This window comes from Bombyx mori, chromosome 8 (genome assembly GCF_030269925.1).
Source record: "Bombyx mori chromosome 8, ASM3026992v2".
Lineage (NCBI taxonomy): Eukaryota > Metazoa > Arthropoda > Insecta > Lepidoptera > Bombycidae > Bombyx > Bombyx mori.
The window spans coordinates 10,997,148-11,012,449 of NC_085114.1; the positions used below are offsets into that span (position 1 = coordinate 10,997,148).

The 15,302-nt window shown below is 35.9% G+C and overlaps 1 protein-coding gene across 1 annotated transcript in view; it reads right to left on the reverse strand.

Annotated features, from left to right (window-relative positions):
- LOC101736589 (matrix metalloproteinase-2) overlaps positions 1-13,935 on the reverse strand; it is a 205,457-nt gene extending 191,522 nt beyond the window's left edge. Inside the window, exons 1-2 of the mRNA XM_004932241.5 lie at positions 13,421-13,935; positions 7,230-8,042 (exon numbers count right to left, since the gene is read on the reverse strand). Coding sequence (XP_004932298.1) covers positions 7,230-7,814 — 585 coding nt within the window. The 5' untranslated portion in view covers positions 7,815-8,042; positions 13,421-13,935. The remainder of the gene's footprint in view (positions 1-7,229; positions 8,043-13,420) is intronic.
- Between the last annotated feature and the right edge of the window lie 1,367 nt (positions 13,936-15,302).

A 15,302-nucleotide genomic window follows, 5' to 3' on the forward strand; every position in this document is an offset into this window, starting at 1 on the left:
TTTCCTTCGTTATTCAGAAACAATTACAGCTCAATATTCCTTTGAATTTCAAGTTTATGATGTTTCATCGAAATCGGTGTTAAAATGTTGGGATTTCGAAATTGTGGCAAGATCATTGTCCGAAATTGAACTCAGTGTGCCTATAATATTTATCCTTTGTTCAAAATGAAACGCACGAAACTTATTATTATTTTATTACTACTTTTATTTTTTTGTTGCTTATATGGGTGGACGAGCTCACAGCCCACCTAGTGTTAAGTGGTTACTGGAGCCCAGGGACATCTACAACGTAAATGCGCCACCCACCTTGAGATATAAGTTCTAAGATCTCAGTATAGTTACAACGGCTGCCCCACCCTTCAAACCGAAACGCATTACTGCTTCACGGCAGAAATAGGCAGGGCGGTGGTACCTACGCGCGCGGACTCACAAGCGATCCTACCACCAGTAAAAAGAACCTTTTGTTCAAAAAGAAACGTAAGAAAATTAAAATTTCAAATAAATTTCCATGCAGCTTATAAAATTGATTCTTTTGTTAAATGAGTTTAAATTAACAAAAGCCGTGGCGTGTTTTAAAGTTGTGAATATTAATGACAAACGTCTGAATTTATTTACGTGGCACATGTGAACTAATTCTAGTTACAACATGAGTAAATTTCGGAGAAAAAAAAAACGTTATTACCTTTGCGATCTGCGAAAATGGAACGATGTTTACAATTTTACAGCAAAACGAAACAAAAGCGAATAACTAAATTCAGCGGTTGAAACCGGAAATTATGGAGAGTCAAATTTTTTTTTTTTTGTATTGCCTTTGTAGGCAGACGAGCATACGGCCCACCTGATGGTAAGTGGTCACCGTCGCTCATGGACGTCAGCAATGCCAGGGGCAGAGCCACGCCGCTGCCTACCATAATTAGCGATTCAAAGCATATGTGCATTTGTAGACGACCTTTTGACTAGCCGATGCTAAGCGGTTAGCAGTTCTCTTGAATACCATAATGCTACAATCTATTTACAGCCTAATGTTAACGTAAAATACTATGTTGAGGGACCTAAACTTTTGTATAAAATAAACTTAAAACAAAGAAAAGGAATCCGTCCGACGAGGGACCCATCAAAAGAAAAACAAAATTGTTATTTTTATTTAATTTCGAGTATTTTCGTATTTATCTACCTTTTAAACCTTCTCTGGACTTCCACAAATAATTCAAGACCAAAATTAGCCGAATCGGTCCAGCCGTTCTCGAGTTTTAGTGAGATTAACGAACAGCAATTCATTTATTTAATTAAATTCGTTGATAAAATTAACATTTAATCATTTTAAAATTTAGCTGGAAGCGATCGTTGCTTTAACTTAGAACATGTGTTTAAACAAAAATAAAAAATTCACAGACCACCGTATGTTAGTTAGAAATAACAAGCCAACTTTGTTCATGAAATATTAGCTAAATTATTCGTAAATCTTACTCATCTTCTTTTTGTGTTAGCGATTTTGTCGGTAAAAGAATCACTATAATTTAAGTTAGCCATTTGTTGTAGATGTAAATAAAAGGAAGAAGCCAAACTGCGTTCGTTCCGAAAATATTGAAATGCATAGAGCAGCGGCACTCAACTTTTTTACTCAGCGACTTACTGGCATACTCTTTACAAAATCGCGATACCCTTAAATACTTAACTTCACTTCAACTATCAAACATTGTTAAATTATACATCATTAATATATTGTACAGTTAACATTAAGTAAATACTTGTAAATCCCATTATGTGCCCCGTTCAATCCTCCAGGTCACCTTGGATAAAAATATCGTATTTGGAAATGTCATGACACTTTTGACAGGGACTTGCGACACACCAATCTGTCGCTACTCTGGTTGAGAGCCGCTGACCTAAAGATCTTCATGTAAAAACGATGACTAAGAATACAAATCTTTATACCTCATGTTTAAAATACAATGACTGTTACAACGAACTGTGATATAAGTTTGAACGAAGATTAAAATAGATAAGCTGCACAATACTAAAAAAGTATGTGTATTAACATAAATAAAACATCAAAATTAGTTCAGATTTTTGTTGATCTCGTCGTAAGGATTGGCTTTATTTGGTATATTCAAATTGGGCTAACTATATTCTTGGATTATACTCAACTTTTAAATTATTATTATGAACTTTTTTATATATTCGTTTAAATATAAATATGGTATATAAGTATGCTTGAAAAGTGCTTAGCGCGTTAAGTAATAAAAGCTATCTCAAATTTGTATGTAGTTGTATGGCTTCCCTTCGTTTGCCGCTAGGGGCGCTGTTACAACTCCATACAAATTTGAGTTAACTTTTACGCGATCGAGAAGTTAAAAAACTCGCACTAAGCACACAGTACAGATGTTTTTGACTATTCAAGGAAGGTCACAGTAGTCTAAATGGGGCGCAAGTACTTTCTCAAAATCGATGTTTTTCATACAGTTAGCTAAGATAGCCCTAGCAGAGCGCGGCCTGGTATACTCGTATAAGTATGTTAATACATAAAAAAATGTGAGCCGTCACGGGACGCCTGGTAGATGTGAAACATCGACATTATTTTGTAAAAGTAATATGCAGAAAATAAATAAATAAATAAATATTTACTAACAATCACGCCACGTTAACTGGTCCCGTGATAAGTTCGTAAAGAACTTGTGTTACAGGTACCAGATAACGGAAATAAATGTAAGATTTTTTATTATACACATACACATATTTAATATACATCCATAACCCTGGAAAAGACATTTTATATTTATCATACAAATATCTTCCCTTGGCGGGATTCGAACCCGCGACCCCCTTGTGTAGTGACCATGTCACTTACCACTACACCAGACGGTCGTTATCGTTATCGAATAGACGGTCGTTATCGAAAAGAACAGATTGTGATAGGAACTAAATATGTCATAATGATAAAATAAAATATTATGAAAAAATAATTTGCTTTCAAGTAAAACACAGGTTATGTGTACTGTAGTAAACAACACTGTATACACTACGGAGTATACACTATAGGTATCCGAGCTCAGTGTAGCGAGAGAGATGGCTTAACGCCGGATCGAGTGGGAGAGAATCGCACAGTCGAATGCGCGTGGCAACGCGTCGCCACGGCATGCGTCGCCACGCCAGAAATCGGTTTTACGTGCGGCTATAGATGTTTCACATCAAAAATTATAGCTCATGCAAAATTTTAAATTCATTCGCAAATTAGATGAATTGAAAATAGGAAACGGTTGATGGCCCATAATGATTATTTGGGTCAATAACGTTGGCCTCCAGTGCTGTTCAAATTGACTGACTCATTTTGAAATGTCCAAATGATTAATACGTACTAAGCGAAACGTTATAACATGTGCATTTGTTTATGAACGTTTGCACTAGTTTGCGAATTAAAAGTTATCTGTGCTATTTTCTATGCGGGGTACAGTACAGCGAGAATTGAAATACTTTAATTCCGCCATTGACGGCAGGTACGCGCTTGTTGAAATTGCAACGTAACTTTAATAGCAAACTCAAAGTTAAATAGAAAATATTAAAAAAAAAAACCAAATCCAACTAAAGAAAAATGAGAATATTTTAATCAATCTATATATATAAAAATGAATTGCTGTTCGTTATTTTCGCTAAAACTCGAGAACGGGCGGACCGATTTGGCTAATTTTGGTCTTGAATTATTTATCGAGGTCCAGAGAAGGTTGAAAAGGTAGATAAATATAAAAATGCTCGGAAATAAATAAAAATAATAATTTTGGTTTTTCCTTCGATGTTTACTTTATACAAAAGTTTAGGTCTTTTATTTATCGATTGAGGCACTACGAAGTTTGCCGGGTCAGCTAGTATGAAATAAAAATATAAAATAAAATAAACATATAATAACTTAATAAGTCAGATATTGATAAAATTTAAATGAGATACACCAGCTTTTTTTTGTTGCTTAGGTGGGTGGACGAGCTCATGGCCCACCTGGTGTTAAGTGGTTACCGGAGTCCATAGATATCTACAACGTAAATGCCGCCACCTACCTTGAGATATAAGTTCTAAATGTCTCAGTATAGTTACAACGGCTGCCCCACCCTTCAAACCGAAACGCATTACTGCTTCACGGCAGAAATAGGCAGGGTGGTGGAACCTACTCGTGCGGACTCACAAGAGGTCCTACCACCAGCAAAGCTTATAAAAATAGAATCATCATATTAGGTCCTTTTTTATTGGTTCATTGGTTCGATGGATGGACGAGCTCACGGCCCACCGTGTGTTAAGTGGTTACCGGATTCCACAAATCACAACATGTCTTCTAAGTCTGGTAAGTTTTAAGGTAGCATGCATAAAAACATAGTGGGATTGAGAACCTCTTGCTTTTTCGAAGTCGGTTAAAAAGACAACCTTTTGCCTGAAAAATAAGTTTTTTGCTTTGTTCCTTCCAAGCTCCTTCATGATTATTTTAGCTACAAGCTCCTGATTGTGATCGCCATCGCTCATGAATAGGGGCACAGCCAAGTCGCTACGTAAAACTAACCCTATTATTGTAACTAAAGTTCTATTCTACTGTGCTCTAAATATCGGGCTGTTGACACTGAGTTGTCATGATATGACCTCATTAACTCATTACTGTGTTTAGCAGATTACCGCTCGTACAACAACCTTGACGAATTCACAACCATAACACGAGCGGATAACGTCTATTTTGCAACGGAAGTAGCTATATTAAGATTTGCTTAGACGATATAAAGGCTTTACACAATTACGTATTTCCGGACATTAAGTACAGCGCTTTATCCAGTTTACGGAAGCAAATAATTATATTTACTCTGATAACAACTAGAGAAAAAAATATACGAAATTCGGAAAATTGAGGTCAATGACCAAATATTCGAATAATATAATATAATTAGCAATTTTGCATATGTAATATATGTACTTGCATAATTATTATATAAATGTACATATTTTTTAGCAAATACCGAATATCAGTTGAGGGTTTTTTTATTAATTTTATTAATTCAAGTAGTTAAGTCAGATTTATTGTAAATTAACAGCTTTTTTTTAAGTTAACCGCTATTTTGTTGTTGCAGGAGCTGTAAGAGCTCGTCTGATCTAATGAACTCTCATAAAAACCACAACTCATCGCCAATTATGGCCATTCATCTTAGGGAAAGTCTCTAATATATTGTAAAGCAGCGGTCTCACTCTTTAAACTAGGACAATTGGCAGCAATGGACAACTTAGTGGTACCTGCATAAACCCGATTATAGCGTACCAGTGCTTAAGATATTAATTATTAATAAAAAATTGGGTATTTAGGTAGGCAAGAATAAGTCGCATAGAAAAAACCTTACCGTGTAATGCACATCTAGAATGATCACTTTGGTATAGTACTCGTAGACGTAGAGCTTATAAAATTATTTTACGCTGTCAAACAAGAGCTTTTAAGTTGAAAGTGAACGTCTTTATGTGAAATAATAGAACTTTTAAGGTTAAAATATTGAAATTACTACAAACTTGCACCTGTTCCACCCACGCTCTCAATAAAATTTCAAACAAGAATACAAAGGGAGCTGTGGGCCTATTAGCAAACGCCATCGCAATGATTTTAATTCTAAATACCTAAGAAGTAATCATTTCAATTCTGAATACCTTGAAATATTGAAATGATTTTCAAATGTTTCTATTGATTTCATCGCTATGTGATTACAAATAGCAGGACCGTTATAGTTTAAGCAATTTTATTTGATCTTAAAAAAATGTTACTAAATTCTCAGTCGCGATAGTTTCACACAACTTTGCGAATTACTTTTAAGTTAATTAAAAAAAAATCAAACCATAAAAAAAAATGGGGTACAATTACTGTCTGAAAAATCTAATTTCACCGTTACAGACGTTTTCCTAATATTCAATGGAGTCAAAAAACGATGTTCGGTTTGTGAAATTTAAGAAAAAAAAAAAAAAATCTTATTCAATGAAATATACTAGAATATGTATGCATGTTTAAGAAATGAGGAACAGGCTTTGGCTGGTTGCTATCCGTTGAAAATGCAATAGGTTGCTGTCTCAATATCAATGCAATACCAGTTATCAATTACATAAGACTTGAAGTAACTGCTAAGCTGAAACGTGATCTATTTGCGACCGTCGGATTCTGTATATTCTAATATTCTCAAGTCTTATCTGTATGCATTACTCAATTATACGATTGTAAAACTATTCAGCCTTAATGTCCAGTTAGTAGGTTAGATTCTAGAGTTTATGAGAAAACATTTTTTTGTTGATATATAGACGAGTAGATGATTGGGTATACCTCATGGTGAGTGGTCACCGTCATTCATGCATGTTAGCAGTGCCTGGGACATAATTAACCTGATATCTATCGGAAACTTGTCCGATCGTTGATTTAAAGACAAATGTAGCGAAAACTATAAGAATTCCATTGAATTGTTTTCATCAATTCACCGTTTTAGATATTACAAAGAACCACTTTGAACTACTTATGTACGTATTTTGATACTACACACTCAACAATGGTTCGAAATGAAAATTGCTTGGATTTTTCACAATTCGTTACGAACGCTTAGTATATGAGGCGAGTTATCTTCCTGGTCACAACGGACCGCAATAGAACTTCCCACTCATCACTTAGCCCATTAATTTCCTCCAAGCCGTCCATCTGTCTGTCAGGGTTACTAATCTAATACAATTGACCACATTTCCACCCTCTAAGTATTTGGTAGAAATTCTGTATCAAATTGGTGGTAAGCGGAACTAAAACCCAACTTTTAAAATGGACATACGCAATAAGCACTTTTATTTCAAAAGCTTGCTAATCGACCTACGTTTACAAAAGCCTAATTAGGAAGACAACAAATCGTGCTTTTGTTTGACAAGGAGCTCTTACGAAACTCCCAGAGAGTGCTCTGAGAAAAATGAACACGTATATAGAAAGTCATTGTCTGGTAAATCAGACATATTCAGATAAAACAGACAATGCCGGCATAATAAGGCAGCCAGCTTCCGGCGTGCCTTTACCGAGACAAAAGTTTTTGAGTCGTCAGGATATCCCTGTATTTTTGCTACTTGGTATGCGTGAGGCGAAGCACAAACCCTACCTACAGCACAAATTATATAGACAGTCATAGCAGGGACACCGACGCCTACGAGGTAACAATACGTTTTACTTATTTTATATGTATGATTTTCTAAAAATAACTTACCGCTGATCTCTCGTGGTGTGCAGTCCTCGTCGCTCGTGATCTGGTGGGTGCAGCTGTACCAGTAGCGATCATAGTGAGCAACAGTCCTATTACGAACAACGCTCGAATACGGATGCACATTAACCTCTCGATTGTTTTCATCCACTCCTGTGTATTCTGTACGTATTTAAATTTTGAAGCAACAGGGCTCGTTGCGTCTGCCTTTACATCGATTTTCTGTCTGATAATCGATTCTTTTACGAGTAAGTTTTGCATTACGCGCTCTCCACGTCGTACTTTTTCGTCGCTGTTCCTGGACGGTCGTCGTTCGATTTCTCCACGCGAACATTCGTAATCTCGTATTTGCATCGTATACCTATCTAAATCAGTCAATTCGTTATTTTCGTCTAGTTTTTTATTGGAATGATTTTGTCTCATACTACTATGAATGCACGCTTTGGTGACGCATGCTGTTTGTTCGTTATAATTTTTTTCTCTAGTTGCTATATTATTTAGATGCTCCATAATGTTTAAGGTTTTTGGTATGGTTTTTGATGGGGAATGCGCTTCTTGTGCACCGTACTTCGTCGATGCAGCGGGTGACATCTTGTCAACAATGAAAACTGTACAGGTGTCAGCTGAGCATGTCAATGTATGGTGGGTTCGTGCTCTGATCGTTACAGCATACAGTGGTTTATCGGCATGTTTCCTGTTACCGTGCGCTAGATTAATTTCTCTGTGGACGGGATGCGGCGTTATCTCGCTACGTGGGCGGTGTGCCTGTTTGCTGTGTACTTATAATATTCTTGTATGCACAAGATATCGAAGCGATTTCTGCAACAAAACAAAGATAATTATGATGAGGGTAATCCGAAAAAAAAAAACCAAGAACTACTGTGGACTTTTTGGCGGGAACGCGAGGAGTGAAGTTGTGTGATTTGTTTTATTTTGTCTATTTAGTGTTTCTTCGGGTTTAAATGTGTAATAATGGTGGTTTATTAACCGTTTAATATCTGTGAAAGTGCACAAATGTGGGAAAATGAAACAAAGCCACTGGACGTAACTTCTCGGGATCCTCCAAAAAGTCCACTGAAAAAATCTTAGTAAATGACCACCATTTTACTGTGATTAGATTTCATCTCATATCATCTCATTTAATTTCATCCCAGTTGATTAATGTCTCAAATTAATCATTTTCATTTCATTTCACACCATAATATCATTTTTCATAAAATTAAGAATATATTACATTAAAATAAGACATGACTTAAAGGTCTCAGTTACCAGGTCATAAAATCTCTTATAAAAAAAAAACGAAGAACTACTGTCTGTCAGATTTTTGTGTCTTGTTTTAATACACCTCAAATAAAATAAAATTAAGATGATTTCGTAATCTACATTTACAATCTTACCATCGCACTATCCGTGACCAAAACCGAATTAACCCACACTACCTAGAATCATTGTGTTTTCATTCATCGTTTTGCCATGTCATCCAATTCAGGAATATTAACATTTTTCCTATTGCTATACACGGCAGAAATAAATCACGGCCCACCTGGCATATCAAGTTGCCGGAATCCGTGGACATCTCAACGTAAATGCCACAACCAGTCATGAGGTCGAAGTCAAAATTTTTGTCTATATCGACTAGTACTTACCTAATCAGTACTTACTGGTAGTAGGACCTCTTGTGAGTCCGCGCGGGTAGGTACCACCACCCTGCCTATTTCTGCCGTGAAGCAGTAATGCGTTTTGGTTTGAAGGGTAGGGCAGCCATTGTAACTATACTTGAGACCTTAGAACTTATATCTCAAGATGGGTGGCGCATTTACGTTGAAGATGTCTATGGGCTCCAGTAACCACTTAACACCAGGTGGGCTGTGAGCTCGTCCACTCATCTAAGCAATTAAAAAAATATATATATCAGGCTCACAAACCGCTTTAACATCACTAAATATTTATAACCTATAAGGCAATTAAAGATGAAATACTGCCTCATAATACGATGCATTGGACAATGATAAGAAATGTAAGTGTATATTAATATATGCAGTCGAGATAAGACCAATGCCCTTCTTGTTAAGTTACTTTCACTAGTACAGAGAGATGCATTTTTGTAAAATACACCAGTAAACAGTTAATGGGAAAATCCACGAGCAGATTGTTCAGTCGATAACGGTACTTGTAAATAACAATTAAATAGGAATAATATATTAATTACTATTTCAAGTCTGATCTCTCATCATACTTTGCACCGCTTAATATCAAAATATAAATGTCAATTTTAACATCGGATCCTTCATGAGTGTTGAGAACTTGTGAAATAACATCTGTAATTTGTAGTACAAATTGAAACTATACAAATACAAGTAATTAATTATAAACTTCGTACACAACAAATTTTATTTTTAAAATGCTAAATTCGGTATCCTGTTTTATTCATTAGTTTTCGATTTATAAGTAACTAGCGGCCCGCTCCGGCTTCGCTCGGGTCTTTAACACAAATTTCAAAATAAAAAATTATAATAACCCTTATATTTGCGTCAGGTTTCTAAAAATAGAAAATTATAAAGATAGTTTGGATATTATTATTTTAATGAACATTTATTTTTATTTAAATAATATTTGTTTTTACACTTAGTATTTTTTTACACATTGGGTTACATTATTGGAATTTTAATAAGGATCGCTAATTTAAAAAAAAAAAGAGACTGAATATAGCCCATGTCACTCGGGGATAGTGTAGCTTCCAAACAGTGAAAGAATTTTTCAAATCGGCTTAGTAGTTTCGGAGCCTATTCAATACAAACAAACAAACAAATCTTTCTTCTTTATAATATTAAATAAATAATAATATAGATGACATACAATATCGTGTGATGTTTTCATTACAGAACTACAATTCAATTAAAATAGATTTCTATGTGAAACAAAAATGTTGGGCTCACTAAAAACGTCAGCAACAAATTAACAATTAAATGCTTTTTGATTCATAATTTTTAGTTCCAATTATAAGAAAGCTCACTCGCAAAAACGACATCTGTAATTCAAAAGAAATCACGTTTAGAATTTTACTTTTGTTGAAAAAAAAATAACTTATTAATTTTCATACGATTGTTCTGAATTTTGTTTTAAAATTCGAAATTTGCATATCTTGAAAAACTTGAAAGTTGTCATTGATATCGAAGCGTAATTATTATTTTATTGTTTTAGACTGGGAGACGAGCTCACGGCCCTTATAATAAAAATGGTTCCTGGAGTTTTTAGAGTTTTGGTTTAGTTTAAATAAAATTCTCCACCATGTCATTCACTATCATCCCAATCCCATATTGTTTTTTTTTTTCGTTTTTATTGTTTGATTAAAAACAGAATAACATAAGGTGAACGAAAACTTAAATTTAAAAGCTTTTAAAGTCTTACTCGAAACTCCCACGGTTATGAAACTGCTATAATAACCTGACGCGTTGACCCAAAAAGCCAAAAAGGGATCATGTTAATTCTTCAAATTCTTTTTGAAGGTTCCATTATACCGTGAGGCTGTATTGTTGTGAAACTGGACCGTGAAATTACCGGTTTTTACATTTATAGTCTAATGTTCTAAAGGTATGATTTTACATGTTTCTCGATGATATAATCCTCGGAACTAAAATTTATTATTTATTTATTTATACTTTATGCACAAAACAAAACTTGTACACAGGCGGACTTGTGTAAAATGTATTTCATAAAGAAAATGAAAGGGTTTAGCTTAAACAAAAAATTAAATTGTATTTTTATCATTTTACACTGCTAGACTGACAGAGTATGCTATGAGTAACCCGCGTCGTTCGATACCCCCCAGTTCTGCCGATTTCTGCCGCAAATCAGTCATGTATCCGATTCGAAAAGTGGGACAGTCGTTACTTTTATTAAAATTAATACTACAGTTTCATGTCTCAAGTAATCCGTCTGGAACACGGAATAGATAACCTTATTTATCTATGCCGTGGTTTGGAACCTCTAGGCTTGCCGAGGGACTTCGGTTCCCTCTGTATTTTGTATTGTATGTTCCATAGGGAGTGCTCTGAGGAATTGTTCGAGATGATACCATCATCTCGTTTTTACCATCGCACCGCTCGCTCACCAGCGGAGTAGAGTTCATCCATACTACCTGGAGGCACTGCGGTCATCCACAGTGCGTTTCCAGAGGTCATTTTTTGCCACGTACACCCGGCTATGAAATGAGCTCCCCTCCACGGTGTTTCCCGAGCGCTATGACATGTCCTTCTTCAAACGAGGCTTTTGGAGAGTATTAAGCGGTTGGCAGCGGCTTGACTCTGCCCATGGCATTGCTGAAGTCTATGGGCGATGGTAACCACTCACCATAAGGTGGGCTGTATGCTCGTCTGCCTACAAGGGCAACAAAAATATAAAAAAGTAAGAATCACTGAGTACAAGGCCTGTGAGCCATGAGCCTGTCTTCCGATATATTTTTTTTTTCGAATGATGCAATAATGCATCTACAATAATATTGCGCGTAACATAAATACGTGACACGCGGTATACACGTTGTTGTTAAAATTCAATTGTTGTAAATTATCACGTTCATATCGAAGCCACAGACAAAGCCAGACCAGACATGCTAAATGTTTTAACGAATTGTTTATTTAACTTACTTTTTTTATTTCACTATATGGCTGAACTGGGTTATGGCCCACGTGGAATTAAATCGTAACTGGAGCCCATAGATATCATTACTTCAGCCTTTCCCAAAGTGGGCGATAACGCCCCCCTGTGGGCGCTCCAGGCCTAAAGGGGGGCGGTAACAGATCCAGAAAAAAATGGGAGCGTTGTGCAGAATCGTGGGAGGTGATTTTTAATTTCATCTAAGATTAATTTAAGATTCATCTAAGAATTTCATCTAATTTAATCTAATCTTAGACACCGACTAAACTCTAACTATAGTGGTTTTTAGGTATGTGAAAAAATCGGGGCGCTAAAAAAGAATTTATTCTCAAAGTGGGCAGTAGACAAAATAAGTTTGGGAACCCCCGCATTACTTGAATATCGATATGATGTGGAAGTGTCAGTTCTATGCTGTCTCACTATTCAAAACCGAAATCGAGGGCTGTTTCTCGACAGGAGTAAGGAGGACTGTGGTGCCTAACTATGTGGGTTCCATAAACTCAATAGCTTTATCATCAGTAATTAGGAAAACATGCAAATTCGAAGGCTTAGTTTTCAGTGTATGATGTTATTATATTATTTGTAACCCACCTATTTTAACCGTATACTTTTTAGGGCTGTTCTCAAACCTCCTTTGTAAAATAACATGCCTTAAAAACTTGAATCTATTACACTGTTTTGAAAGCTTCTCGTTGATTCAAATTGATTTACGATTGAATAAATTTATATCTCGTTGTTCTTACCAAATTCTGAATGCGCGTTGTCAAACAAATACCTCAATAGACCAAAGCGTTTTGAATATTGACTGAATAAATTAGTTTCACCTGTGGCTCGGATACAGACAAAGGAGGGTCGAACTTTAAAAGGGTCAAAATAAGACAAAACAAAGTGGAGTTCATGATTCAACTATAAATTTTAAGCAACATATTCACTAATACTGGCACTAATACTGGCACTGATACTGGCACTAATACTGGCACTGACACTATTATTATGATAACATTAGCGTAATAAAAAAAATATTTCTCTAATTATATTTTGGAAGCTGCTTTGTGTTAAAATTCATGAAGAATGCTTTTTAAAGTAGGTAATATTTTGATTTTGATCTAAATTAATCTTTTAAAATAAATACGATTAGCGAGAAATTATTAAACATTTATGAATAAAATTGAAAGTTTAACTCGATTTAAGTTAAGTTAAAATAGCAGTTATGAATATAAGTTGGGTAGGCCGAGCGGTGGCTTGTGAAACAGTCTAAAGCGGGTACTATTTATAAACGCACTGGAGTCTAATTAGACTCGTCTACATGACCGACGTCGATCTACAAATAAATCATAACAGAAACGGTAAATACGAAATGCTTTAAGTAGTCCAACGGCTTGTTACACTCTGACTTTACAATATATGCGGAATAATTTCGAACGCTACCCAGATAAATGACTGTGAAATTTCACTAAGTTACGACGAGGTTTTTGACCTTATAAAATAACGCTAAATAAAATATCGAAGGCTAAGAATACACAGTATTAATAAAACAAACTTACATTTCCTCAATCCGCTCTATGTATATGCAGCAAAGAAAATCATGAAAACAAAACAACAGTAGCCAAGCAATCTGGCCTTCCTTTCCCTTTCGACTAGAATGAAAGGGACAGCTAACGAGCTAACACAGCTGACACTGAAAGCACAAACTTTTCAGAAAGCACACCGCGCGACTTTACTTCGATTAATTTCGTACTTTAAAAAATTAGAGCCGCTTAATTCGGATAAGTGCTATGAGAAAAATCGATAAATGTACACAAAACAGACACCGGCACAACGTCATACATCCGAAATTTATTTTAATTGATACAACAAAAGCACTATTTCTTTGAGAATTTAAATCTTGTACGAGTGTTTCGTATAAAATAAACAAAGTGACGTGAAGCCGAGCCGACGCGCGCTCGTCGCGACCACGCGCTCTCTAACTACTAAAGTACTAAAACTTTGGGCGAACACAGCGCTTCGAGTTCGGCCCGTTATACTGCCTGTACCGCGTACACACAGACCGCCGTTTGTCGCGTTCGGTACTTCGTCCCTCTCTTTTGTCTAAAACGAGAGGAAACGACCGACCGTCCGGGCAGTGTGTGATGCTACCATTGTAAGCTAGAGTGAACTTTTAGTGCATGCGCGCCGTCGTGTGTTATATGTGTGCCTCGTCTGTGTGTAAGCTGCGTTCGAACAAATGCGGGCTGGCGCTTTGTGGATTATTATTGTCGACGCACAACGAAGTGCGTACAAGGAGCAATTTTGTTTGATTAAAATTTCTTTCGATTTTTTTGCGCGTTCGCCTTTGTTTTGCGGGCAGAGCTGCGTAACGCTTTTTGTGTTCAACAATCGAGGGGAACTATTATAACTAAAATAATAATTGTGTAAGCCTTTCGGTCAATAACAATTGATACGATAGGTAAACTTTGCCGTTGACGGTGATTAAAAATTTAAGCCGATAATAGAGCTATTCCTACGTCTGAAAAAAAAATTGTAAGAAAAGGAAATAGCGCTTACATTTCTACCTCTCTTTGCGTACCTGAACAAAGTTGGATTCTGTGATCCCTTGAACGCCGTCTAGACTATACCCGAATCGAGAGTAGATACGTTTTCAGAAATAACATCTGGGCTAGACTTGAACTGTGCATATTTACATAGGGATGGTTTTCTCAATATTGGGTTACAGACCCAATATGATAATTTATACAATACTAGCGGCCAGCTTCGGCTCCGCTCGGATCTTTAACAAAAATTTCAACGATATTTGACGTTGTTTTATTTTTAAAACTAAAAGAGCACTTATTGCGGTATAACTATAATAGTTAGACATATGCTGTTGCGACACTTTTTGTAAACAATAATTTGTTCTACAAAGTCGTAGTACATTATTTTATTCTATCATCAATAGTCGCAGGGAAAACGATGTAAAGAATATTTTAGGTAATTTTTTTACACCTTGGGTTACATTATTGGAGTTGTAGTAAGGATCCCTAATTTTTCAAAAAAGATTATAACCTATGACACTCGGGAATAGGTTAGCTTCCAAACAGTGAAAGAATTTTTCAAATCGGTTCAGTAGTTTCGAGGCCTATTCAATACAAACAAACAAACAAATCTTTCCTCTTTATAATATTAGTATAGAAGTATAGATTAACTTCTGCGAATGAAACAATTGAAATATTATTTTTTTTGGCCCTTGCAGGCAGACGAGCATACGGCCCACCTGAGGGTGAGTGGTGGTTACAGTCGCCCATGGACTTCAGCAATGCCAGGGGTAGAGCCAAGACGCTGCCTACCATTAAGTACTCTCCACAAACCTCGTTTGAAGAAAAAAAATATCTTTGTCTTTTAAAGGCATCCGTATATTTAGATGGTTTTTTTTTTTTTTTTTTGTCAGGA